The sequence below is a fragment of the Globicephala melas genome, chromosome 9 (assembly GCF_963455315.2).
Source record: "Globicephala melas chromosome 9, mGloMel1.2, whole genome shotgun sequence".
Classification (NCBI taxonomy): Eukaryota; Metazoa; Chordata; class Mammalia; order Artiodactyla; family Delphinidae; genus Globicephala; species Globicephala melas.
This window is the reverse complement of record NC_083322.1, coordinates 343,624-369,952: the sequence shown is the minus strand read 5'-3', so window position 1 is coordinate 369,952 and position 26,329 is coordinate 343,624. Positions and strand designations below refer to the sequence as shown.

General features: G+C 47.7%; 2 protein-coding genes across 11 annotated transcripts in view; both read right to left on the bottom strand.

Annotated features, from left to right (window-relative positions):
- Positions 1–9,073, bottom strand: part of NCAPG2 (non-SMC condensin II complex subunit G2) — a 64,124-nt gene extending 55,051 nt beyond the window's left edge. For 2 of the 3 annotated variants that reach the window (XM_060305022.1, XM_060305024.1), the window contains exons 1-5: positions 6,731–6,832; positions 4,371–4,490; positions 2,509–2,697; positions 2,153–2,267; positions 127–281 (exon numbers count right to left, since the gene is read on the bottom strand). In XM_060305022.1, coding sequence (XP_060161005.1) covers positions 127–281; positions 2,153–2,267; positions 2,509–2,697; positions 4,371–4,448 — 537 coding nt within the window. In that variant the 5' untranslated portion in view covers positions 4,449–4,490; positions 6,731–6,832. Of the gene's footprint in view, positions 1–126; positions 282–2,152; positions 2,268–2,508; positions 2,698–4,370; positions 4,491–6,730; positions 6,833–8,963 lie in introns of those variants that run through there. The other variant, XM_060305023.1, reaches the window with a different exon arrangement.
- A 7,137-nt stretch (positions 9,074–16,210) lies between these two features.
- The window catches only part of ESYT2 (extended synaptotagmin 2), a 77,019-nt gene continuing 66,900 nt past the window's right edge, over positions 16,211–26,329 (bottom strand). For 5 of the 8 annotated variants that reach the window (XM_060305014.2, XM_070046262.1, XM_070046263.1 and 2 more), the window contains 6 exons: positions 25,302–25,451; positions 23,680–24,068; positions 22,433–22,531; positions 20,909–21,040; positions 19,833–19,938; positions 16,211–19,330 (listed from right to left, as the gene is read on the bottom strand). In XM_060305014.2, coding sequence (XP_060160997.1) covers positions 19,169–19,330; positions 19,833–19,938; positions 20,909–21,040; positions 22,433–22,531; positions 23,680–24,068; positions 25,302–25,451 — 1,038 coding nt within the window. In that variant the 3' untranslated portion in view covers positions 16,211–19,168. Of the gene's footprint in view, positions 19,331–19,418; positions 19,469–19,832; positions 19,939–20,908; positions 21,041–22,432; positions 22,532–23,679; positions 24,069–25,301; positions 25,452–26,329 lie in introns of all 8 variants that reach the window. The other 3 variants (XM_070046261.1, XM_030854379.2, XM_030854381.2) reach the window with 1 other exon arrangement.

Here is a 26,329-nt window from a genome sequence, read left to right as displayed (position 1 = left end):
TCCAGTGCAAAACCCTAACTGAAAGCCACTGGGCCAGGCCTCTGGCGAGCAAACACGATCACTAACTGGTATAAACACCTGCACTTTCAAGTAACACGCAGCATGTACTTGAGAAAGCAAACACACTGTTTTCGTCTTGAGACTTCTCCTCAGCAGCATGACGAAAGCAGTCTTCCCCATGTCCTCCTTGGCAGGAAGGCCTCTCTCCCACCACATCACACACAGATCCTGGATGGAGCCCTGTAGCTCTCGTTCAGACTCAGGTAGCGCGTACAAAATACCTACGATGGAGCAGTCATTGCGCGATGAGTAAAGTGAACCAGTGTTAGGCCATATTCAGCTGTGTAGAGCACTATGACTTAAAAGGTTTGCCAAGCAAATATTAGCTTATGTTTAACTTGCCAAAGATCTGTACACATTAGTTATGAGAAACAAATGGTGTTAATTACAAAACTGTTTTCCACTGTTATAAAAGCAGACCCAGGGCTGCCCTGGGGGCGCAGTGGTTGGGAGTCCGCCTGCCGGTGCACGGGACGCGGGTTCGAGCCCCGGTCCGGGAAGATCCCACATGCCGCGGAGCGGCTGGGCCCGTGAGCCATGGCCGCTGAGCCTGCGCGTCCGGAGCCTGTGCTCCACCACGAGAGAGGCCGCAGCAGTGAGAGGCCCGCGTACCGCAAAAAAAAAAAAAAAAAAAGCAGACCCAGTAGAACCGAGAATTTTAGAACTGGAAGACCCAGAGAGGGCCTGTTGTCCAAACTCCTAATCTACAAGAGGCAGACGCTGGGCTCCAAATCTGAGTGTAGAGACGCCCAGGGCAACGCTCAGCAGTAGTAACCAGCAACACACTACAACCATCCCTCAGTCTGTTGGCCTCAAGTTCTGGCTCACTGGTGAAAAACAGTAAAAGCAACTATTATAACGAATACAAAAGCTATAGTACTGTTATTAACAGAAGAGCTCAAGAACTAATTTAAGATACTGATAATGTGCTCATAACTGTAATCCACAGACATCCGAATGCCATTACTCTGATGTAAAATTCCTGAATTAATGGGGATTTTTTTTTTTTTTGCGGTACACGGGCCTCTCACTGCTACGGCCTCTCCCCCTGTGGAGCACAGGTTCCGGACGCGCAGGCCCAGTGGCCACGGCCCATGGGCCCAGCCGCTCCGCAGCACGCGGGATCCTCCCGGACCGGGGCACAAACCCACGTCCCCTGCATCGGCAGGCAGACTCCCAACCACTGCGCCACCAGGGAAGCCCAAGGGATTGATGCACAATATTAGCACTCATCATTTTATAAAGCATGTAGGGAGACTGAAGATAAACTGGTGGTAACACCCACAAGCATTTGGGAGCTACTTTCATACTGGTTAGGGTAACTTCTTAATAAGACACATTATTTCAACACAAGAATTCTTAATAAAACAGCATACTACACAGATACATAAACCAAGTGGTGCTGAGAATCTGTCACATGGAACTAATCAGATTCACACAGTGGAGGTGAGGGTACTTGGGATATTTTTCTTAAAGAACGTTACTAAAAGTTACTTTTGCATCTTTTATATCTATAATTTTACACATATAATATTACAAAATCAGATCTTCTCATTAATTCAGACTAGTGTTCCCACTAAACTAATAACTACAGTTTTACACTTTAGTTAAAATTTGAAAAGTCCATGATATAAATATTAGTATAGTAAAACTCCCCTAAGAGTCAATAATTATTCCTCAGGTCATGTTCATAACATACTTAAAGAAACAAATGCAATGTCACAAATGCTGGGCTAACTTGAAATGTCTGGCAGTAATCACTAGCTGAGAAATTTATAATCAGACTGCTTCCCCTTTATCAGCTCTTATCCTTGGTCCTGAAGGTCAAATAAGACATCTCTAAAAGCCCCTAAACAGCAGTCAGTTGCTCAGTAACGCACATTTTCACCATGTGAAACATTTATATGTGGCTTACACTAAATAATTACTCAGGATAGCGCCTAGAAGAATGCTCTTTTGCTCATTTTCTTTTAGCTGAAGTACAAGAGCTTGACTGCAAAGTTCCGCTTCTCCGCTGCTGAAGGGTCCCTTGTACCAAGTGTCACTCAGACACCACTCATACACACGCCACATTGTAGCTGAGTCAACTTACCATTTAATATAACAGCACACTCCAGTAAGGCTTCATAATTCTCACTTTCATTTATAACAGACACAGAAGCAAGAATCACAGATGTAATTGCATGAATTATTTCTATGTTTTTTTTCTATAAATAAAAAAAATCAGAGTACAAGTAAATTAAAATCAACTTAAAATTTAATTTTTAAATGTAAAAGAAAATCAAGCCACATTTGACACTTATTCTAAAAAGTGAATTAAAGCTGAACTTCTGATATTCTTGACTTCTACCTTTAAATTTTTCCTTAACTTAAAATTCAATTATACACAAAAAACAATTATTTTTTAACAAAGAAAAAGGAAATTGATTTTTGAAAGACCAGTGCTACCATTTTTGACCCCTGCTCTGTTTCCATACTGCCTTCACCAGGGGCTTCCACTGGCTGCCACCCGTCCACCGGGCTCTCCACCAACACATCTGTTAATAAATTCTTGAGTCTTTGCCACAGCTCTTCTTTCTGTTTCCTTGACAATTCATCTAGCAATTCACTTAAGTTGAAAGGGTCAGAAGCATCTTTCTGCAAAATAAACAGCAACTGTTACATTCCAAATACAAAAAATTAGTTCTAGCCTTGGCGAAAAGTTTATGCGCTAACTTAGTTACAAGTTCAAGAGTTTGGCTGTAGTTTTCACGAAAAGTTTATGCACTAACTTAGTTACAAGTTCAAGAGTTTGGCTGTAGTTTTCACAAAGTCCATTCTTAAAAGGGAAAAGCAAAGGGGTTATCAGGCAGAAAGTAGCAGATTCCTCCTCCCCCCAGTCAGTCCTGCTAAAGTAATCTTCACCCACTTAGCAAAAACCCTCCCTGAAATCAATCCATCCAGATGTCCACCATCTCCAGGTCTATAATTAGGTTACAAAAGTATGCTAGCACTAAAGTAAGAACAAAAGCAACACCGATAATAATGCATCCACACCAAGGACTGCATGCTGAGTTTCTGGTCTCCAACCTAACATGGGCCATGACTTCGTCCCTGAATCCAATCTGGTACAATCTGAGCACCGAAATGGCGACAGTAAGGGATAGTAACCCTTTGAATAAGATAAGAATCAACGAGGCCATACTGATAATAGCAATGAATAAATACAGAAGCAATATGAGATTGGGAAATCACAATTTTGTAGCTATCATAGTAATAATCGATTCAGGCAAGAATCGTCAACTACTTCTACCCAGTGAGGAGGTCTTAACACCACTTATGTACGCAGTTCCTCCAAAACGCATAAACAAACTTAACCACATCAGCAAACAAGGGTAAAGGAAGGACAGACCACAGAACTGCTGCCTGCACTTCTCAAGACTGTCAGTCATGAAAAGGGATGCTGTGAAACTCTCTGGATTAAAGAGACCAGCAAGTCAGACAGTGGAGCACAGAGTGTGATACGGGACTGGGCAAAAAGACCCGCAAACACCCTGCAGGTGACCGTCCAGCTCCCTCTTTGAAAGTTTTACTGTGACTCTATGGGAGAGTGTCTATGTTCTAGGGAAACCCAGGGAAATACTGAGGGATAATGAGACATGGCCTGCAACTGACTCTCCAATGATGCAAAAAGAATACGGGAAGACTAAGAACGCTGGAGAGGAGGGGCAGGTGGAACTGGCAGGGCTCCTCACTAGGCAAGGGGCGGGGCAGCCCCCCAGGGCCCTCCAAGGCCACTTCTCCATCCTAATCCTACCAGCCTCCTCTGCTCACCCGAGCTGCTCAAGGGTCTCTGTCTTTCCCTTTTGTCCAGAATTCTCTCCCCAAGTCTCCACGCAGCCCATTCAGATCCCTGATAAAACTACCCTGACCCTCCCCATCCTTGTCCCAGCTTAGCCCTTACCCTGCTCTAATTTCACGCCTGAATCCACCACAACCCGGGAGATAACCGAGGACAAAAAGGATGTCTTCCTCACTGTGCCACGCACGTAGCAAGAGGTCAGTAAAGACTTAAGTAATTAGAAGCACACTGCACTACACCACTTAGCATCCTTACAGCAACCCTCTTAAAAGAAAGGAGGGAATACCACTTGGGAGTAGTTGCCCATCAGCAGGTCTATTTGAGTATAGTTTTGTGTTACTTTTTTAAATAAACCTTAGACCCTACGGATTCACTGAGATGACTATATTTCATTTGTGGATATAATGATTTTAGGAAAATGTCTTACATTAACAGTCACAAACACAATAAAGCTAAACATAAAACTTACATCAAGTTGAATGAATTGCAAAAATTCTCCAATCAGCTCCTTAGACACTGCTTGTACAAATGTCTCACGTTTTTCCATGGCAGATCAAACTGTTTTTCATGTGGCATTTATTCTGTAACCCTAGTAAAAACCACAATCATATTGAAACTTGCATTTGCAAATATACCTTTCCCTACAAGATATAATTCAGTACATTAGTTAGTATCCAAAACTGCAAGAAAATCCCTGTACCACCGATGATAGACAGCTTCTAACAATATTCTGACATAAACAAGTTATAATATCTAAAAAATAACTTCCCTACCAAGGGAGAAAGGGGAGGGAGGGATAAACTGGGAGACTGGGATTGATATATACACACTACTATGTATAAAACAGATAACTAATAAGGACCTACTATACAGCACAAGGAACTCTACTCAGTACTCTGTAATGACCTATATGGGAAAAGAATCTAAAAAACAGTGGACATATGTATATGTATAATTGATTCACTTTGCTGTACAGCAGAAACTAACACAACATTGTAAATCAACTATACTCCAATAAAAATTAATTTAAAATAAAAATAACTTCCATGTTTTCTTTCCTGAGAATAGTAACAACATAACATCATGTTTCCTTCGAATGTTAACGCAGTTCTCAACCAAGGAAAGAGAAACCCGACAGCTCTAGGAGGCTCACCTCCTCCCCCTTTTCAGCACCTTCGCAACATGCTCCTTCAGGTCTGAGTCAGCTCAGAACAGACCAAGGCCAGCTGCTAAATCCTGAAGACTCTCCTTCCTAAAGCACCATTCCTCCATCAAGAAAATCCCTGTCACAGTCACACTGTTACGTAGAGTGTGGCCCTGGGCTCACCTGGGAGCTTTTTAGGGTGTGCACCAGGTGCTCCCAACGACAGCACCCTCCTCCCCACCCCTGCGGGACGAGAGCTCAGGGACTGTGTGCAACCTCCCTCCCTGCCCGTGTTTCCCCTAACAAATCGTATTTTCCATTTACACCACCTAGTGCTAGCAGTGCCCAGTTTGAAAGACATCAGTCCAATGAAGTAATAGCAAAATGATGGACCATACATGTAACAGGACGCTCACTTTAAAAATAAGTGAAAACCTCCTGCGGTCATAAGGAGAGCAATATGGAAAATTACTGGTACCAACGGCAATAATTATGGGGATAGAGTCATCTTAAATACAGAACTCCAAGATCTTAGCATTTAAATTAAACCAACAAGGATAGAAAATAACTTCTCCACATAAGTACCACTGAAGTGTGGTAACCTCACCCCTCAACTCAGATGCCTGAGCTATGAGCATAACTTGTGACTGGCTAAGCGGGCAGGAGGGCCACCAGCAACAAGCCTGATGAGTGATAATGGCCAGTGCCATTTCAAGAGTTTAAATAAACAATATTCCAAAAAGGTGCGATCAACTGCATGGAATCATATACCTTAAACTGGGGACCCTCCTGGATTTTTTGTGATTCTGCTAACTTTTCTGGTTTGCTCTATTTCCAAGTGTAATTCTTCGCATGTTGGTCTTAACCACAGTAATCCACTGCCACTAGACTACCAGACTTATTGTCACACTCCCCACTGTCTCTCTGACTGTAGTTCTTCAAGGGTTACTAATTTCTTAACTTACGCGCAATCTCTCTCTCTCAAAGTGACGCACTACTATGTGCACAAGACCTCACCCTTCCAGCCAGAGCTACCTTCTAGGTGAGAGACCATCCCACCATGCAGCTACCGTCCCCATGGCACTGTGCTCTTCACACAGGAGGTCTGGCACTGAATTAAGATGAGCATTAAAAAGAGATCCCTGTCACACTGTCACCATGGAAAACCCTCGTCACCTGGATCAAACCATTCATCTCAGACGTAGGAGAGATACTTGAGGACGGGTTTCCCAGAGCACGGAGGCTCAGGGAACTGAGGTCAGTCCCAGGTCCAGGCTGGGGGTCCTGTCTGGGGTCAGTCGCGGGTCCAGGACTGGGGGTCCTGTCCGGTGTCAGCCCTCGGTCCAGGGCTCGGGGGGGTCCCGTCTCGGGTCAGTCCCAGGTCCAGGGCTCAGGGGGTCCCATACGGGGTCAGTTCCCAGCCCAGGCTGGGGGTCCTGTCCAGTGTCAGTCCCGGGTCCAGGCTGGATATCCTCTAAATTCAGTCCTGGAGGGAAGGCGCGGAGTGTGGCGCGCTCCCGGTCCCGGTGCCCACCTCCTCGGCCACCTCAGAGCTGCCAGCCGGGCCGCGGGCTCAGATCACGGCCCATGCGGAGGCTGTGGTGCTAGGGGCCCGACCTGCCCGACCCCGCTGTTTCCCGGGCCCCTGCCCCCAGCCCTTCGCGAGCCGGCACCGCGGCACTCACCTCGTCCCCGGGACCCGCAGTTTCCCGCGCTCGGACCAGATTCAAACCCGCGCGCCGGCGCCCTCGACGCGCTCCGCCAGCCCGCGCGTCATCACGCGCCGCTCTCGCGAGAACTGGAAGCGTCTGGGCGGGGCCTCCGGAGGGCGTGCGCCTCCGCCTCCCAGTGTGCGCCCGAGCCCCACCCCGCCCGTAGCCCCTCCCCCAAGGCCCACCACTCCCGGGCCCGTACCCGGGCCCCGCCTGTTCCACGCGAGCTCGGATCCTGACATTTTTTAGCCTGATATCAAAATCTGTCTTGCCTTAAATGACTGAAATGGATGCAATCTCTGACATAAAGATTGACTCAAAATAAAACTGTGACATCATCCTTTATATATATCAAGTGATGTCTGAATTCTCTAGCAACTGGACAACGAGTGTTCGTGAACGCATATGTCAATTCCACGTTTCCCACATAATTCTGTCCTAACGTAGCATCTACTTTTGCTACGCAGCTTCTATGGACCATGTCTCCAGCAAATATATATATATATATATAAATACATATACGTATATACAGATACATATTTAATATCTCGTGACCAAAATGCTCTAGATTCACACTTTTATTAATTAGGGATACAAATAGATCAAAGCCATATAAACTGATTATAAATTTGATATGTACTTATCAAATATAAAACTAAAATTTTGTTGAAACACACCTCTTAATGCTGTGGTTAAGACTATTTTTTCAATCAATTTATGTTTCTAAGAATAAATATTCTATTCTTATTTTTTAATAGATGTAAATACTGAGAAAACTTGTTCACACCAAAAAAAGCAGACAGAAATGAAAAAAAAATTAATAGAAATGTACCTTATTCCTTGAATGTATTTTAATGAAATGCCAAAAATCACATACTGATCTATCATCAATTTCTTTGAATTTAACTTGTATCAGCTAATAACTTGACTGGGCTTTCCTTCAATTTTTGTTCAAAAACTTGGAAACCACCTGAATTTCAAAAAGAATTTTTATCCAGTCACTTAAAATCATTTCTCGGTTTCCAAAAAACCTTTAGCCAGATACATTGAATTACTATTAATTATACCAGTTACTCTTTTATTTCAAGGCACTTTTGCCAATACAACTTCTTTTAAATAAAATCTTCTATTGCTTGCTTTATGTTTCTCTCACACCTTGAAGAGCTGCAGATGGCACTCACTCAGTTTATGGAAACAATGTGATCCATAAATCCAGACCTCACCGTTAAGCCAATCGGCCAAATCAGAATGAACTGTGTTGGAAAAGCCTCGGGAACTGTTTATAAACAACTGAGCAATACAGAGTGCATCTCTAAGATGGGGGCCATGGGTCCACTCGGACACCAGGGTCAAGCAGCAAAGGCCCCAGGCTCACCCCAGGCCTGTCCTCCACCTGGAGTCAGGGCCTGGAGGAAGACTGTCCCCAGGGGTCCAGCGTGAGCCCATCACCCCGCGTCCTGAGGCTTTGGGCTTTGCTGTGAGGGCCTGGCTGTGATGCAGGTGCCCTGGGCCCCTGCCCTGTTCAAGCCGGCCGCCACGCAAAGCTGCAGCCCACCTCCCAGCCCCGGTCCCCATGAGACCCCGTGCTAGCCCTTCCCCACCCACCCCAACGTCAGAAATCCTTCCGCTGTGCCCTGGAACCCCCAGGCCCTCGCCAGCAAAACCCTGTCCCCTCCTGCCCAGCCGCTCTCTGTGAGGATGCAGCCCTGCAGCTGCCTTCCCTCAGGCTGGAACCTTCCGGAGGGGATTCTGGACTAACTGGCGGTCTGGGGAGGGGGAGGGTGGTCACCGCCGGCCCGGTACAGTGCTGTCCAATGGCAAAATGACGGGAGCCACAGCTGCAGCTGTGACCCCAGGGACCTCACTAGCAAAAATGAAAACAAACAGGTGAAATGAACTTGACCACGTGCCTCATTAAACCCATGAGATCAAAAATACTGTCGTTACAACAACATGAAAGCAGAGCCTTTGGGGGTGGTCCTGGTCTGTCAGGAAGCTTGCGGCAGTGAGGCAGGAGGGCCCCACCGGGCGCGTGGAGAGGCCGGCCGTGTCCCCGGGCGGTTAGCGCGCCCCTCCGCCTCCCCCCACCCCGTCGCCTTTCCTCGCAGCCCCGGCTCCCCGAATGCCACGCCCCAGCTCAGCCCCCCCTCTTCACTCTGGAGCCGGTCACCCCGTCCTAGGCGTCCACTCCCGCCTCGGAACCCACAGCTGCGTGCACGCGCGACGGGCTGCGGGCGCTCACGCCCTCCCGGGCGCCGAACCTGCTCCCTTTCCTCCCTTTTTCCATCCCCGTGTCCACTCTTCCGTGGTCCTGTCTCCTGGGTAGAAAGGGATAAAACGAGGTTCTGAAGCCACAGCCCAAAGGGGGCGGGCTCAGGGCTAAAGAGGAGTCACGTGCAGAAATCCGTCCTCCTTTCTGTGATTTTATACTGTACTGTCTCTGTCACTAAAAGTTTGAGGCTGGGAAACGTGGATGTATTTGAACAACAGTGAAAGAAAAAGCAGAAGCAACTGGAAGCCGGATGCCCACCCTTGCCCTACCCTAGGGACTGGGCCCCAGACTGAGAGACCCGAGTGAAACACCGGGGACGGGGGGAAGGGTGAAGACGGCGCCCCTCTGTAGGCGCCATTTGCATGCCCCCTGCCGTGATGACCTTGGGAAGATGAGGGGAAAGGGGAGCTGTCCGCCTTCATCTTCCTCCCGGCTCTGGGCACGGGGCAGCTCTTCCCGGGGAGGCCACCGCAGAGCTGGGTGGGGTCTCCTGCATGGGTCACTCAGAGGACAGCGAGATAGATGGCCCAAGCAAAGCATGCTCCGCCAAGCTGCCGTTTGGAATTTAGTGAGTTGCTTATGAGACCACGAACCTATACCTGTGCAGACCAATTAAGTCAGACGACTGGGGGACACAGCGAGCATTAGTGTTTTTAACGAGTATTAGGATCCCCAGGTGATCCTAATGTGCAGGTTAGAAGTCGATAGCAGAAAAGATGGAGAGAGAGAAAACCTGAGTGGCACGAGCATAGAACCGATAGTGCTGAGCACACAGTGAGTGAGCATGGCCTGGGTGGGGGAAAGCACCCTGCCAGCACCCTTCCCAGCCAGACGTCCAACACAGGACGTGATCACTGTGCCCTCAAAGTGCACCAGCACCGCCGAAACTGGACACAACCCAACGTCCACCAACAAATGGGCAAACAAGACAGGTCCATCCAGACAGCAGAATATTCGTCAGCCTTAGAGGGAACGAAGTTCTGACACAGGCTACAACGTGGATGAGCTTGAAGACACGATGCCCAGTGAGAGAAGCAGACACAGAAGGCTATACAGAGTGATTGCATTCGTACAACATGTCCGGAACAGGCAGATCCACAGACAGAAAGTAGGTTAGGGGTTGCCGGGGCTGACAGATACGGGGGTGACTGCTAGTGGGTGCAGGGTTCCTTCTGGGTGATGAAAATGAACTGAGATCAGACAGTGGTAATGGTTGCACACAACCTCATGAACATACTAAAAACCAGTGAATTGTACACTTTAAAAGGGTAAATTTTAGAGCATACGAATTGTATCTCAATAAAGCTGTTATAAACAAATTTCACCAGCGTGAGTACCAACACAGATATGCCAAGCTGGGGATTTGAATCCGAGTTAACTGGGGTGGGAAAGCAGGGCTGGTGTGGGAATATCTGCACAGCCCACACCCCTGGGCAGTGCTCACGGGCAGCAGGACGTTGAGGAAGCCTCCGGAAGGGAGCCGCACCCGGCAACAGTAGTTCTCACCCCTGAGTCACACCACAATCACCCTGGAGTCCTTGACACCCAGCCTGGGCCTCCCCAGACCAGCCCGCTCAGGCTCTCTGGAGGTGGGGACGGGTCCCGCGTGCACCCAGGGGACCAGGGGAGAGTGTTGAGAAGGCAGGAATACGAGCTGGCCCCAAGGCCACCGTGGATCTGCCTGTTCTGGACATTTCCTAGGAATCACATGCTGTGTGGCATTTTGTGTCTGCTTCTCTCACTGCACAGCAGATGCACGGGGTGGCCAGTTCCCGGGAGGTGGGAAAGGGGCCCCTGAGCACTGCTGTTCCTGCGGGGGCTCCTCCATGTGTCACTCACACTCAGCTAAATCTGCCAGCAATTTCTATGAAATACTCTACCCGGACCCCTTAGTCAGGAGCAGAGCCCTCTGCATAGCGTTTTGTCTGCATGAAAGTGAAGATTGCCTTTCACAGCCTTTTCCAGGAATACACATGTTAAGAGCACCTATAGTAAATGGCTCAGAGGTTAGTCTTGTCTTATCCAAATTAACATTAACTATCTATCTTGTTAAATCACTTTATACCATATACTCTGTGTATCTTATTTCTATTGGATATTTTCCTACAAGTCCATTTGTGAAAGAGTAAAGAAACTGTAATTATTGGCTGCTACTGAAAAATTAAATTCAAGGGATGGTCTAAATATTTTTGTGATATTGAGATAGTTTAGTAAAATAATAACTGAAGTAATGGACCATCAACCCATTTAATCTTGTGAGAATAATTCTACTGCAAGTATTTTGTTGTGTTTTGATTTGGCTATGCCTCTAGTTTAGAAGAAGCCTCCTTATTTGGCAAGTTTGTCATCCTGAGATGCCTGTAAGGCACGCTGGTGGGGCTTACCTGGCTCTGGCAATTAGCTACGAGATCCTGCGCAAATCATTTTCCTTGAGAGCCTGGCTCCTCGCCTGGAAAATGGGAGGCAGAGCTGTAACAACTAGCAGCTCCTTCTGGCTCTAAAATACACGCAGAAATGAATGAAATGGCTCCTTACGGGAACCTTTAAAAGCCGCAAGGCATCACAGTGGTGGCAGCGCCACCTGGTGGGACCAAGGCTTCTGAGGGAGAGGAGGCGTCAGTCACCAGCCCAAGACTGTCAGGTGACTCCTTTCTCGCAGGATGACACAGACATGAGTGCTGTGGGTTACGATGCGCAGTGAGTGCATGCTTCTGCTCACTTCCCCTGCTCCTAGCAGCTACGGGAGATAGGATGCAAACAGACAAAACCGAAAATGCATCTCTGTGCCAGTGAAGCATAAATGGTTCAAACACGAATGCAGAACAATGTCCTGAGGCCACGAGGGTGCAGGCCACGGACAGGCAGGTGCAGCAAGTGAGGTTCCTTGGGCAAGTGGGCTGGGCATGCCCCACGGAGGACCGAGACCAGGTCTGGGCTGTCTGCTTGCAGCCAAGGGCCAGGCAGACCCACCTGCCCAGGAAAAGAAGCAGAAAGGCTCAAAACCCAGTGCCTCTGGCACAGGAGCCACAGACCCAGACACAGCTCCCGACCAGAAGCCACATCAAGTCCCTCTCTCATTTGGTCGCAGGAACTATCTCAAAATCTCAACTCTCCCCATGGAGTGGGGTCTCAGAACATCCTTTAAGACTTGCTCTGGACCAGGGGCCAGGAGGGCAAAGACAGGGGCAAGGGGATGAGCTCAATCTCCCCCCAAAGAATCAATGTCGTGTAGACATCTTCTCTGACCTCAGTGCAATTAAATTCATAACCAACACCAAAAAGGGGGGGTGGGGCATCATGCTTTGAAACTTACTCCTTGAGTTCTATGTAACTCAAGGAATAAAGAGTAAATCTCAATAGAAATTAGAACATGCCTAGATCTAGATGAAAGTGTGTACTTACCAAAACTTGGGAGGTGAGGCTGGAGCAGGATGTAGAGTAAAATTTCTAGCCTTAAATGAACGTAATTGTTTTAAAAGAAAGATGGAGGGCTTCCCTGGTGGCGCAGTGGTTGGGAGTCCGCCTGTTGATCCAGGGGACGCGGGTTCGTACCCTGGTCCGGGAGGATCCCACGTGCCGCGGAGCGGCTGGGCCCGTGGGCCGTGGCCGCTGGGCCTGCGCATCCGGAGCCTGTGCTCCGCGGCGGGAGAGGCCATGGCAGTGAGAGGCCCGCATACCGCAAAAAATAAATAAATAAATAAAAATAAAAAATATGAAAGATGGAAAATAAGTTTGATGTTCAACTCTGTAAACCAAAGAAGACAGAAAGGGAGGCAAGAGCAGAATTTAATACAAAAACAAAAATAATTGATATAACAAAATAATAAGCAAGGTCTTTACAAAACTAGTAAGATAAGTGGATTTCTAGCAAGTCTAATCAAGAAAAAAGTAGAAGGTACACATAAACAATGTCAGGAAATTAAAAGGAGATGCAGCTACAAATATAATAAAGATATTAAATTCATAAGAAATAGTTTTCCAATAAATTGGAAAGCATGAGATAGATAATCTTCAAAACTGATTTGATAAGGAATTGAAAATAAACTAATACAAAATGTTAAAATGAATGGGTAATCAAAATCTTCTTAAAAGACATCAGGCTCAGAAATTTTTATAGGCAAATTTCACCAAATTTTTAAGAAACAGATGATCACTGTCTTATGCAAACTGTTTCAGAGACTAGAACAAAAGGAAGAAGTTTCCCTCACAGGCCCACATTCTGAACAACCACATGCACCCAAGCCACGCCTTAGGCTCTACTTTCAGGGGGATCCAGGCTGAGACCCTGGGCTTGAGAAGATGGTCTTGGAGGAGCTAAACATACACGTGCATACTTACACATAGACACGTGCACACAACATGCATATGCACACACAGTACATACATGCACACACACTAGGCACATGTATGCACACTCAACGTGCATACGCAACACACATATGCGTGCCCACTCCTGCATGCATGTATGATGCACTTGCTCCAGGTCACGGGGGCGGGGCGGGTTGAGTGTGGGAGCCTCCATGCTCCCAGCGTGACCTGGGAACCTCGCTCTTAGCCCCTGGGCCACTCCAGGTAGAAACAAGAGGACATCTAACGAGACGTATGGATGCAGAGACATCCATCCCTTTAGTGGTTCTTACAGGGCAGGTGGGCCAACAACAGTGAAAAAAGAGAACCTGGGGATACCCACACCCTTCTTCATTCTGAAGGACTCTTGTTGGAGGTGGGGCTCTTCCACCACATTGCATCGTCACGCCCATCCCGGCCTCTGTGGTTTCAGGTAAGCAGTCAGCAGTATCTCATCGAAGAATCCTTGTGGGAGATGGTCTAAGATTGACTTTCCACCCTTTGGCTGAAATGTGCCTGGCGTGGGCCTCTCTAAGTTTATCCCACCTGGAGTCCATTGTTTCTTTACTGTGTAATGTTTTCCATCAAATCCGAGCATGCTTGCCCATCATCTCCTAAATGTAATTTCTGGCCCTGCTTCCCCCTCCCCTCTGGGACTTCAGTGTGTGTAAGATGGTGCCCTGTTCATTCTTCTTCATTCTGTTCTTTTTGTCCTCAGATGAGATCATCTCAGTGACTCATCTTCAAGTTTGCTGATTCTTCTGTCTGCTCAAATCTACTGTTGAACTTTAGTGAAATGTACATTACACTTACTGTATTTTAAACTCCAGAATTTTTATTTCCTTTTGATAATTTTTGTCTTTATTGCCATTCTCTATTTTGCTGAGAATCATTCTCATACTTTCCGTGAATTCTTTGGACACGGTTTTCTTTGAACATACTTACATAATAGCTGATTTAAGGTCTCCGTCTACTTACATCTGGGCTTCCTGGGGGCACTTTCCATGACTGCTTTTTCCCCGTGTGTGGCCCATACTATCCTGTTTCTGTGAACGTCTCATGTTCTGTTGTTGTTGAAAACCGAACATTTAAAATAATACCGTGGCAACACTGTAAGAGCCCTCTCCACAGCTTAGATATTTTTCGCTTAGTAACCTTCTTGGGTGAGTCCCCTAAAAGCTATATCCTTTGCTCTGTGCTGCCTCTGAAGTCTCTGCTCAGTTAGCCGACCTGGTCAGCTAGTGACTGGGCAGAGGTCTCTCTAGTACTTTGGACTCATCTCCCAGTATCTGCTGAGGGCTGGTGTGTGTTGGCGGGGGGGGGGGGGGCGGGGGGAGTCTGTTTTCACATCCCCTCATGCGGTTGACACCTCTGCCGCAGCCTTCACTTCCTGCTTGCACGGTGCCTCAACACCAGCTGGAGGTGACAGGTCCGGGCTCACTCGCACAGGCCTTTCCTGGACACGTTCACAGCCCTGCACTTGCACATCTTTCTAGAGCCCCAGGAATGCCAGTTTTCCCAAGCCCCTTTTGGACATCAATTTCCCACGTTTTCCTTTAAAATTTTTTGGTCAGCCTCCTGTTGTCCCAACTTGTATCGCCATCCCAGGGACCTGATGTGTTAAACAACTGCCACTGTTTGTTTTCCACATGGTTTCCCCAGGAGCCAGCTGAGCCAAACAGAGGCAGATCTCTGGGGACGGGGCTCTTGGGAAGCGATGAACCCACCCTGCCCGCTCCCAACAGCTGCAGGTTTTCACTGCTATTGTGGTTCCAGGGCTGCTGTACTCTTTTCTCCATTATATTTTCTAGTCGCTATCAATGTTAGTGTATAAACCACAGAAATTTGTATGTTTTTATAACTGACCCTTTATTAAATACTTGTTCGATTCAAAAATTTTCAGATGATTTTCTTAGGTTTTTCACACAGGCAATCTCATATTTGAAAATGACCTTCTTTCCCAATACAAAATTTATAATCTTTTTCTTTCCCTATCGTATTGCCCAGGATTTCCAGATTAACACTAAATACAGACAGACCTCCTGGCTCATTTCCCACTTTTCTGCCTCAGTTGTTTCTCAATCATTTCTCAGACTATGGCCTTTGTCTCAATAGGGTGTACTCTTTACTATGTTCACCAGCACCTTTCTCTTTAGCCCGAACTAAGAACTATCAATAGGTGCCCACCTTTCCTTAAATGGAAACTTGCTAGGACAAATTAATGTTATTTAAGGTCTGCCAGGTTTATTCATCCTTTATTCACCTGATATTCATTCACCAACTGTGTGCTAGGAACAGTGATAAACAATTGGAAAAGATTTAAGTAACACCCACATAACCTCTGCTTTGGACACTTACAGTCCAGGCGCGAAATGGTTTTAAATAAAGCTAAACTGGGATTATGCTACTGTGATGGTGCTGAGTGAGCTGATTAACAGGGAGGCTGGCGCTAGACTCTTGAGACTCGCCTCAGTCACCCCGACCATCGGCAGGGGATGCCAACAGCAGTGGCACCTCTAGTGGCTCCCCTCCACTTGTTCAAACCAGACCCTCTTTCATTCCTTCTCAGTGCTCTGGTTTTCCAGACTGTTTTTTCTACTCATGATTATCTTTCAGAAGAGCTGTTTTCAAAACTCAGAGTCTGAGGTAGGCAGAGAATAGTCAAATTAAGATGGAAACAAAAGGAGTAATATCAGTGCCCTGAGGTAGTTCTTCCGAAAATGAAAGAATTAACAACTAGCAAATATAAATACTATACTGTAACCACTTTTCAAATTATCTGCTTCCACACTAAAAATTTTACTCCAAAAGACAAAGAAAGAACAAATCACAAGTGAGCTAACAGAAACGTTTTATTGAATAAACACATGCACTGTCGTGTAAAATTAGCTGAGTGGAAAGGGCATTCTACAATAAACCTTCTGCTGTGTTCCATCCACAGCAGGCCATCCAGCTGGACTGGAGTTAAAGCAACAACCACAATATAAACACACACGCTGACTGCATCTGGCTTCAGTGCTTGACAAAGGAGGGCTGACCTCTGGATAAGGAAGAAACTGTGGTGAATTCAGCTGCAAGGCTCCTTCTGTTTTAACCTGAAGCAACTGCCTCACACTTCCTACTTTAAGGCACAGGATAAGCAACAAAGTAACAATTCAAATTAACCAACGCTAATTTCCCCTCCATTGGTTTGGCTCCTGGTAGAAAAGCTAAAGTTCCCTTTTCCCAGATGAATCAATTATTCAGAACCACCGGCCATGAAGGTTTTGAGAACGGAGTGTCCATCGCCAGGATCCTGGAGCCCGGCGGAGGTCTGGCCTGATACTGATTCTCAGCTGCCCAACTGGACACAAGAGGTTCCCAAAACACCCATCGGCCATCAAGACAGAATCCCACCTGGGAGGCGTTTCAGTGACCTCAGAGTCATCGCTTTCCTTTCAAAGAGAATGGAGCTGTTTGCTGGGTCTGTGTCCAGCCCCACGATCCACACAGAGGGTGGACATCATGCTGCTAATTGGCTTTGTTTGGGTTTTGTACCTTTCACGGCATTTATTTTGCCTAATTGCTTAACTGAAGTATTCCACCATGTAAAATACACATTGAACAGGTGAACCACGTGGCTACAAAACCCAAAAGCTGGGGATGTTGGTAGAAATCACTGGTATGCTACATTTCAGTGAGTGTTTCTCCTGTCTTAGAAATATGCCAGGAGCCAGGGGTCCCCAACCCCGGGCAGGAGGACCGGTTAGGAGCCTGGCCTCACAGCAGGAGGCGAGCGGCGGGCGAGCGAGCGAAGCTTCTCCTGCCGCTCCCCGTCGCTCCCCATCGCTGGCGTTACCGCCCGAGCCATCTTCCCCCACCCCACCCCCAGTCCATGGAAAAACTGTCTTCCACGAAACCGGTCCCTGGTGCCGAAAAGGCTGGGGACCACTGCCAGAAGCCCTGCAACAAACTTTTTTTTTTTTTTTTTGGCTGCACCGCGTGGTTTGTGGGATCTTAGTTCCCCAGCCAGGGATCGAACCCGGGCCCCTGGCAGTGAGAGCGTCGAGTCCTAACCACTGGACCACCAGGGAATTCCCACAACAAACCTAATTTTTAAAAAATCTCCAAAGATCTAGTATCACGGGCAGGCAATTAGATTTAGGAATTACCTGTCTTCCTCACGCTGCTGCAGTACCAGAGTTAGGTGTTTCCCGAGCACACACCCCTGAGTGTCACCACGTTCGTAAGGCCCTCCCGCGCCGACAGAGGAGATGGTCTCTGCTGGGGCTTCGGAGAAGCTTCATGACCCAGGAAGCTGCGAGAGCACCGGGTCTGCACGACTGCATGAGACGTACCGCAAGGCTACAGGCCCCATCACACGCACACCCAGGGTTCAAGGTGTGCGGTGGACACCACTGAAACCCGCCAGAGGGCAGGAGCAGCGGTGGCGTCCACACAGGCACTTGGGCAGGCCGGTCACGCCCAGGAGTCCATGGCGGGGGCCCTAGTGAGGTCTCTGACTCAATCTCACAGCTCTATTTTCCCCGGGATTACTACGTAGCTGTAGGGTGCCCTCTGGCTAAGGAAGTCATTTGCACCACACGTCTCAGAATCCTTAAAGCTCTTTCTGCACACGTGCACCCTGTGCTCGGGGCATGCACAGCTGCCGCACGGCTATGGAGCCTCACCTTGTAAGAGGCTTGCAGCCTTTAAGTATCTAAAACATGCTTTTCATAATCTAAGAAGAAAAATATTTCCAAATAAAAGTTGTATAACAATATTCCAATACTGAGGTCAGTCATGGCATAAAGTGAGGAAACCCAGTAAGGGGTTCTTTACAACCAGCAGCCGCTGTGCCGGAACCCCGGGGCTGCGGTGGTGGCTGGCGCCGGCTCGGGGGCTCTGTCCTCTGTGTGCCTCACGCTGACGATCACGGGCCGGCGTCGGCTCCCGCCGCGACTTCCTAGCTACTCACCCCGACCTACCTCACAGCCTCTACGGGGACAACGTGAGTTTGTCTTTCTTTTCGGGCTGAAAAACACTGTAAATTTCACAACAGACTAACTGCTAACATTTAAAATCCGTCTGTATTACATTTCAGGAAAAGTATGATTATGTATCTGCACTGTTTCATGAATAAGTTACAACAAGCAACTAGAAATAAACTTAAGACATTCCATTTTATGTAAGAAATTTCAGATTAGTGCACTATGATTTATGAACCATGACAACTCTCTTAATATTTTATATAACTCAGTTATGTGACATTTTTCCTGATAAGCACTTCAACTGACTTCTCAATAATACATCTTTATATTTATGAAAGTGTAAATACTTTGAATACATTCTTTCATCATTCATAATGGGCAGAAATATACTAATATTTACTAATCTTTCAGCTTTTCTTTTTAAAAAGAAACACCAAAAAATAGGTCACTGAGAGCTTTTTCCTGCAGAGACAAAAACGGTTATTTGTCATAAGAATTTAATAAGTTTTAGAAGAAAAAAAATATATATTTCCTTGATCCATTTTCTTCTGAATTCAAACCAGCATGTAGAGATTATAAAAAATAGTCTATTTACACAGCATAGTGCACCTCAGTGATATACAAAACAAAGCAATAAAAAAGCACAACCATATATCGGCTTCCTAGGAGAGACAACTGACATACAGCTTTATGCACACAACGGTTGACCACTATCCTATGCACGCCGAAAAAACTGGTCAAATACTAGAGGAAATTAAACATACAAAACTTAATGCTAATAATGGCCAAATATGCCTAAAACGTCAATGTTTTATAAAACCACTAAGGGACAAGTAACCAAGTACATGAAATTATAAAAAGAGCATGGGTGCGTCTGTGTGGGCTGCGTGTCGGCACGGGGCTGGCGGATACAGCGGGGGCTCCTCGGCCAGCGCAGCCTACGTCACCACGTGGGGCCTCGTCCCATCCTCCGTGAGGTCGTACCTGAGACACAGGAAGACACACGGTCACAGGGGACGCGCTCCTGAATGGACGCACGGGGCTCTGCGTCTGTCTGTTGGGGGGCACTCACCACTGGGTCCAGCCTTTGGCGAGTTCTTCAGATGCCAGACCGACCAGGACCTGTGGTGAGAAAAGGCCTGCAACAGTGGGTTTCAGGCCTCTCACCATCGCTTCCGATCTTCTCTGGCAACACACTCTCCCTCATTTTCAGCCTCTCACTTTTCAACTTTTCTACCCTTATGATCCACCCATGACCTATACGGTCAATTATACCCAAGAGGCCCTTCCTGTATCCAACAGTCCTGACAGGAAGTTATCACAAAGTACCAGGGGGGATAATTCACATTGATACCAGCTCACAAACCACTCACAGCAGCTTAGCTGACGTGGTTTATCCACGTACATAAATCTAGTCTAAAAAGAGTACTCTGGGTTAAGTGTTTAATTTTTACAAAGCGTAGGGTTTTTTTTTTTTCGAACTTACTTTGCCGAGAAGCCCTTTGTCTTTGGACAGGAAGCCACCGCTGTTCTTCACGGCCACGTCCAAGGTTCTCCTCTGCACGTCCGGCAACGAGACACTGAAATCAAAGCTGAAGTGGAAAACAGAGGATCATCCTTAAATTTCTCCATAATTTTGCTCTGTTTTACCGTAACTAAAAAATGACATTGCTGCTTATGAGACCATTCCAAATGTGATGTTCATTTTTTATTATAAAACTGATCTCTCCTGCTAGATGTTTGGACCTGGCCCTTCAGGAAGACTCAAAGTGTTTTTTTTTTCCATTATTCTCTAAACATAAGAGGAGACTGGAATCCTAAACATGCGAAAGGCTGACCCTGTGGCTCCCCCGTGTGGACACAATGCCTGACTCCCGGTGTAAAACGTGGGCCATGGTGTGCGACACACTGGGGGGCCCAGGGCAGTCCGCTCCCCCAAAGAGGGTGAGCTCCAAGCCTGCAAGTGAACAGAAGTGGGGTGTCCGAGAAGCAGCCTTACAGAGGAGGGGATCTGCAGGCACCTTCTGGAGCCTGAAACCGGATGCTGCAGAACAAAAGCCTCCAGAAGCGAAGGTGGCAAAGCAGAGGACAAGGTCGGAGGCCTTGTGGGGACACGGGGACATGTGGACATGGCCGGCCTTCCCAAGAGCGAGCAGCCTGAACCCCAGGTTTGCAGGAACTCTTAGAGGCTGCGGCTGAGCCAGACACCCACACCAGGACCGGGTGCCTGCCCATCGGTTTCTCATCTCCGCGTAAATAAAGTCACTGGTGAGAAGCCATGATTAAGTGACTAGTAACTGAGTTAATGGATATCAACACCATTCAACTTACTATTTCTCCACATGTGCACAGGCCAAGGCTGGTGGAGTGTGGCCTGAGGATTCACGATGTGATGCTCAAATGCCTATTTATTTATTTATGTTAACAAGTTTATGACCGCTCTTCGGGAGGCGTTTTTCACTCATGCTCTCACTGGTGTAAATGCCTCCATCATTCCAAGGCACCACCAGGCCTTCCTTGAGTGGTGAACACAACTGTCTACCCCACTGAGTGGACGCGTACCTCTGATCAAACACGGGGTTCAGCGTTTTCTTTGACACGTGTGTTTTTCTCCTTCCTGACCTCCTCTTGTCTGGTAACAAATACAGGCGGACGTAGGGATCAGAGCCGTCTTCAGAGAAGGCAATGAGATTTCTTATAACACAAACCAGAGAATGCTCGGTATTAGAATCTACCTAAGATTAGATACCTAATTAGATACCTAATCTATCTAAGGAGCACCACACTGGAACTTACTACCTGGTTTTACTTGCATCCCGTGACTGCCTCCTTCCCACGCGCACTTCAGTCAGCGGCTCTGCAGAGGTGGCCTCTGCCCCGTTTCCTGCGCCCAGGGTTTGGGGGATGTTCTGACCCGCAGAGAATCACCTTTCCACACTGCTTCACTGTCCCCTCCCAGTGAGGGGACGCGGCCAGCCTCGCGGGAGACCCCTCCCCGGCTCCTGCTCAGGCCACGGACCCCACCCTCTGCCCTTCGTCCACCCGAACGCTTCACAGACACAGGCCCACCTCCTTCACGCAGCTTCATGCTGCTCTCGTCCTCGGACAACTGGGCCAAACACGCTAGTATTTAATTACAGCCGACCCTTGAACCACGTGGACGTTAAGGGCTCCAACCCTCCGCATATGTGGTTCCGCATCCTTGGAGTCAACCAACTGCAAATCGTGTAGGGTGGTGGCATTTACTACTGAAAAGCTCCTCGTGTAGGTGGAGCCATGCCGCTCAAACCCACGCTGTTCAAGGGTCAGCTGTCCCTGCAACCACTTCCAATTGTTCACTTGTTGATGGACCGAAAGCCCACGAGGGAGAGTCCTCTGAATCAGACTGCTGCTCCGGAATCTCACATAGTAATTATCTCGGCAGCAGGAACATAGAAGGTGCTCAATAAATAGGTAGTGAAGCGAACTCGACATTTATATAATCATGTTTCTAAATGTTACTAATTTTACTTTCCTGTTTCCACGTCTTTTTATAACGTCCAAATATTTCTACCACATATCTCCATCACAGCTACTAGTGAGACAATCAAGTCACATAAAGGAAAATAATCAGCGCCACACCATCATCAGTCATCAAACACAAACTGAAGCAACACCGTCACATCACGTTATGTTTACTGAACCAGTACAAACCGCCCTGCTTGTGGGGAAAAGAGCTCGTGGGCTCTTCCCGAACAACTACAGCTATTCCTGTCACTATCCCACAGACTTGCCTGAATTCTCTGAATTGTTATAAATCCACTCCTGGAAATTGAATCCCCAAAAGACACTTCACTAAAAGAAAACTATGCTTATTATCATGTTGTAAACGGTCAACCACAGGGAATGTTTTATGAACTGCAATATGGCAGTTTAAGGGAGTGTTGCAAAGCAACCAAAACGGTTAGTAACAGAAAATGTTATGAAACAAGGTTAAGAACCTGAAAACCAGGACTACGGTATCTAACTGCAGTATTGCCTACTTGCTCTCGTCTGTAAATGAAACAAACTGCTGTCCGTGACGCGAGAGCCGAGAGCCGGGCTCACCTGCAGGAGTGCACGACCACCACCAGCTTGTTCCTCTGCGAGCTGTGCCGGACGGTCAGCTGGATCTGCCCCAGCGGGGACTGTCCCAGGGTCGTCCCACTGAGGAAACAAAGCCGAGAGTGAGAGCACTCCTCAGACAGCACAGCGGCTGTGAGCACGTTCATTCACTCAGACAAGCGGGAAGCAAAGCACCCACGAACATGAACCTAGTCTGAACTTCTGGGTATGAACGGACCAGCTGGATTCATACTTCCTCCGAGGGTTCAATATAACCCAATTGCTGACAACCATGTAGCCCAAAGTGAGAACAAGACACAGGCTTCTCCTTACAAGCATCCACTCTTCAGAGTTTCTGAAGCTATGTCTACCCTAGAACTGCCCAAATCTGCACTCCTTTCTCAGAGCCCCTTGCTGTGCACCTCACGGGTCGTCTGATGAGGTCACACCCCCTCCCCTCCATCCCCATCTCAGGCTGAGGCACCAGCTCCAGGACAACCAATGACGGCTCTGACTCAGCTCTGAGATCTTCTCGGTTTCTCCTCAAATTTAGCTCCTGGGAAAAACTGGTTTCTTATTTAAAATTCTATTTCTTTCTAGAGCAAGGGAGAGACAGGGATTGCTTCCTTTCTCCTGAAATTGCAGCCACGAGCAGAGCTGCTCTGCGCATGGGTTAAGGCCGCCTGCCCCGGCTGAGCCCTGGGCCACAGGCTCCACACCTCGGCCTCTGCTCCGTGCTCAGCACACCGCAGGGCAGCAAAGAGGAGACCGCCCCAAAGGGCAACCCACTCCCCCTGCTGAGAGGAAAAGGCTCACGTTAGGGTAGCTGCAGACTTTGTCCTTATCTAAGGAAACCACGGACACGCCCATGACTCAGGGGGCATAAGTGAGAAATCCACACAAACATCCACAGACAGACAAACCCGCTGGGCGGTGAGATGGGTGGGGGCCAAGCATGAAAGAGCAGGGCCTGTTCTCATGTGACAAACGTGTCCAGCTTCCGCCAAGCCTTTCCGCGTCAGGTCAGCTTTAGACTCTGCCTTCCTGGTCTGAGGATCCCCCCACTGTTCCTAAGCTTTAAATAAGCCAAATACTAGGCCCTGGAAAATGGCAGGTTTACTTTGAAAGCCAAAGGCTCGGTGAGCGAAAGGGCCACACTGCCTGAAAGCTGTTTGGCTTAGGACCGCGTTCCCTCCCCGCAGCCCGCGGGTCAAGAGCCAATTCAGCAAGAGCAAGGGGCGTCTAGTTACTTCTCAAGCTGCCGCAGCCTCTGTCGCAGCTCCTGTGTGGCGACGGGCAGCGAGATGTCTGAGGCGATGCTTGGGGTGGGCTCCTTGACGGAGACGTGGCTGGGGGAGCCGGTGCTGCCGGCCTGGAGGCTGGAGGAGCTTCTGCCCAGGTCCCGCGGACCCTGCGGGCTGGCCTCTGCGGGTTGGGCTCTCTCTTCCACACCTGGCTTATTATCGCAGCCCCCCATGACCGGCGTGGATGGGGCTGTGCTGCTGTCAGCAGTGCCTGGCGATGCAGACATCTGAGATCTGACAGATATTTTTCTCCCTTCCTTGGAAACAGAGGGTCGCTTTACTTGAGCTGAGTGCTGGTGGTCTGGAGACCTTTCTTGCTTTTCAAGGTGGAGTACCTTGAGGTGAAAATAGATACAAAATTAAAACGGGTGACACTGGTAACAGCCTCATACATGAACAGCTTTAGAGATACTCATTTGCAAACGTTTCTTTGAAGCTTGGCACAAAACATGAAAAACAATCTAGCCTCTCTGTTCAGCTATCCTACCATATTACAGAAAGTGCAGGAAAAGGCACATGCGGGTAAGCATCACAGCACCGCGTGGTGCCAGCCACACTTCTGTGCATCTCTCTCCGGCCTCCTCCTGTCCACTCTTCTGCACAGTGGTGACAGCTTGACAGTGGCAGAGCCCAAGCCACAAACCCCATCCTACACTGACCCTTATCCTACCGTCTCCACCAGCGACCGGGGCAGGGCGAGGCTGCCAGACCCCTAGGGTTGACATGGGAGCAACACCTCCCCGCTTTGCTTCCTTTCACATTAGCTCTGAGCGTGCACATGTACCTGAGCAGTCTAAACCCTGCATTGGGGGTCATCCCGACGGCCTGAAGCTTCTTCCCGCTTTTACCAAGTAAAGCTGCAGCCAACACCCCCAGTTCTGTGTTATTACCAGGAGTCAGATTTCCAGAGAAAGGGCTCTGTGGTTTACAGCTGAAGACACTGAAGTCCCTTCTGGAAAGGCTGTGACCAGGCACAAGGAGGCCGTTTCCATCACACCTTCCACAGACTAAGTTTGTTTTACTTTAAAAAAAAGTTGGTTCTGCATTTTAATTTGCATTTTAAAAATTAGAGAGTTTTAGCATTTTCCCGTATGTTTGCCAGTTTTATTTTCAGCATTTCCTTAGGTACTTACAAATGAATCATCGTCTATTTTGGACAATATTTTTCCTGTAATCTCTACCGTCTTGCAGAGTTTTTTTTAATTCTTTTTTCTGAATGACCTTTGAAAATTTAACATTAGCAGAAAACTTTATTGATCCAGATAGCAATACTTTCTGGACAAAAGGATTAAAAAAAAAAAAAAAAAAAACGCTGGTGGGATTCATGTGAAAGCCCAAGGAACAATTCCGGGCCTGCTCAAGCAACCTGGAAACTCTGCTGCTGTTGGTGTCGGAGTCCAAGCCCTGGTCATCTCTCCCCTGAGCTACACAGCCAGCAGCAATGTGAAAACTCACACTCCCCGTAAAGCACGGCCCTGTCATCCCTGCCCCGCGCCCAGCACCGTGAGCACCACGGGCACTGCCCACCCAGGACCCTTCCCCCAGCTGCGCTCTGGAGACGGCGGTACCCTGAGGGCGAGCTTCATCTTCAGTGAGCTGTTGGGGCCTGAGTTACTGAGCTGGAACCGCTGGTTCAGGGTCATGTCCTCGCAGGCGAGCAGCTGGCTGAGAGGGATCCTCAGGTTCCCCAGGCAACACTGGTGCTGCTCATCTTTCACCTGCCAAACACGACAGAGCGCTCAACGCTGGGGATGGAGACAGAACACGCAGGAAGGCCCCAAACCCCATCTTCGGCCACCTCCTTCTACATCCTGTCGCCATGCACAACGCAGTAGGAAACCCCGTCAGGGAGACTCAAAACATTGCCAATAGTGATGCTACAGTGTAGCCATGTCACAGGGCCGGTCATCTCCCAATCACATAGTCATAATGAGCACGAAAAAGAGAAAACCCCGTTCGAGGAATCCATTACAAGGACCCTGAGCTGAGAGGCAGCAGTCCACACAAATCTGAAGATGAGAAGGAAATGTCTTCAGTCCTGTGAAAACGGTGACAAAACACATGCCTAGTGGTGTGCCAAGTTCTAGTGGTGACACTTGTTCATGGAGAAGACCCATTTCTAAGTTTCTTTTAAGACTTCTACTCAAAATGTACAATATCTGCTTTAACTGCATGACAATTTCTGGCTCCTGAATAATAACCTTCAGCTTTGCCTCTGCAACAGGAACCACTCCTGTTAGGTTGCTGCGATACAGGTAGTTTAACCGAAAGGGGTAAGAACTTTGGTGGTTTCATAGGCTCTACAGCAATGATCAAGTAAGTTAACTACACGTAAAAACCGAACAGCCTGATTGCTTATTGTTTAAACTGCAATCGCAAAAGCATTTTTTAATGAAATAACTAAGTTTACAGAATGTTAAAAATTATTTTTTTAAATCCAAGGTCCAGTTACTATAGATTATTTTAAGAGGAGTGCAAAAAATTCTTTGTTTTAAAGGTTATCCCATCTTATTTTTTTAAATTGAAGTACAGTTTGTAATATTATATTAGTTTCAGGTATATAAAAGTGATTCATTAACTTTATAGACTGTACTCC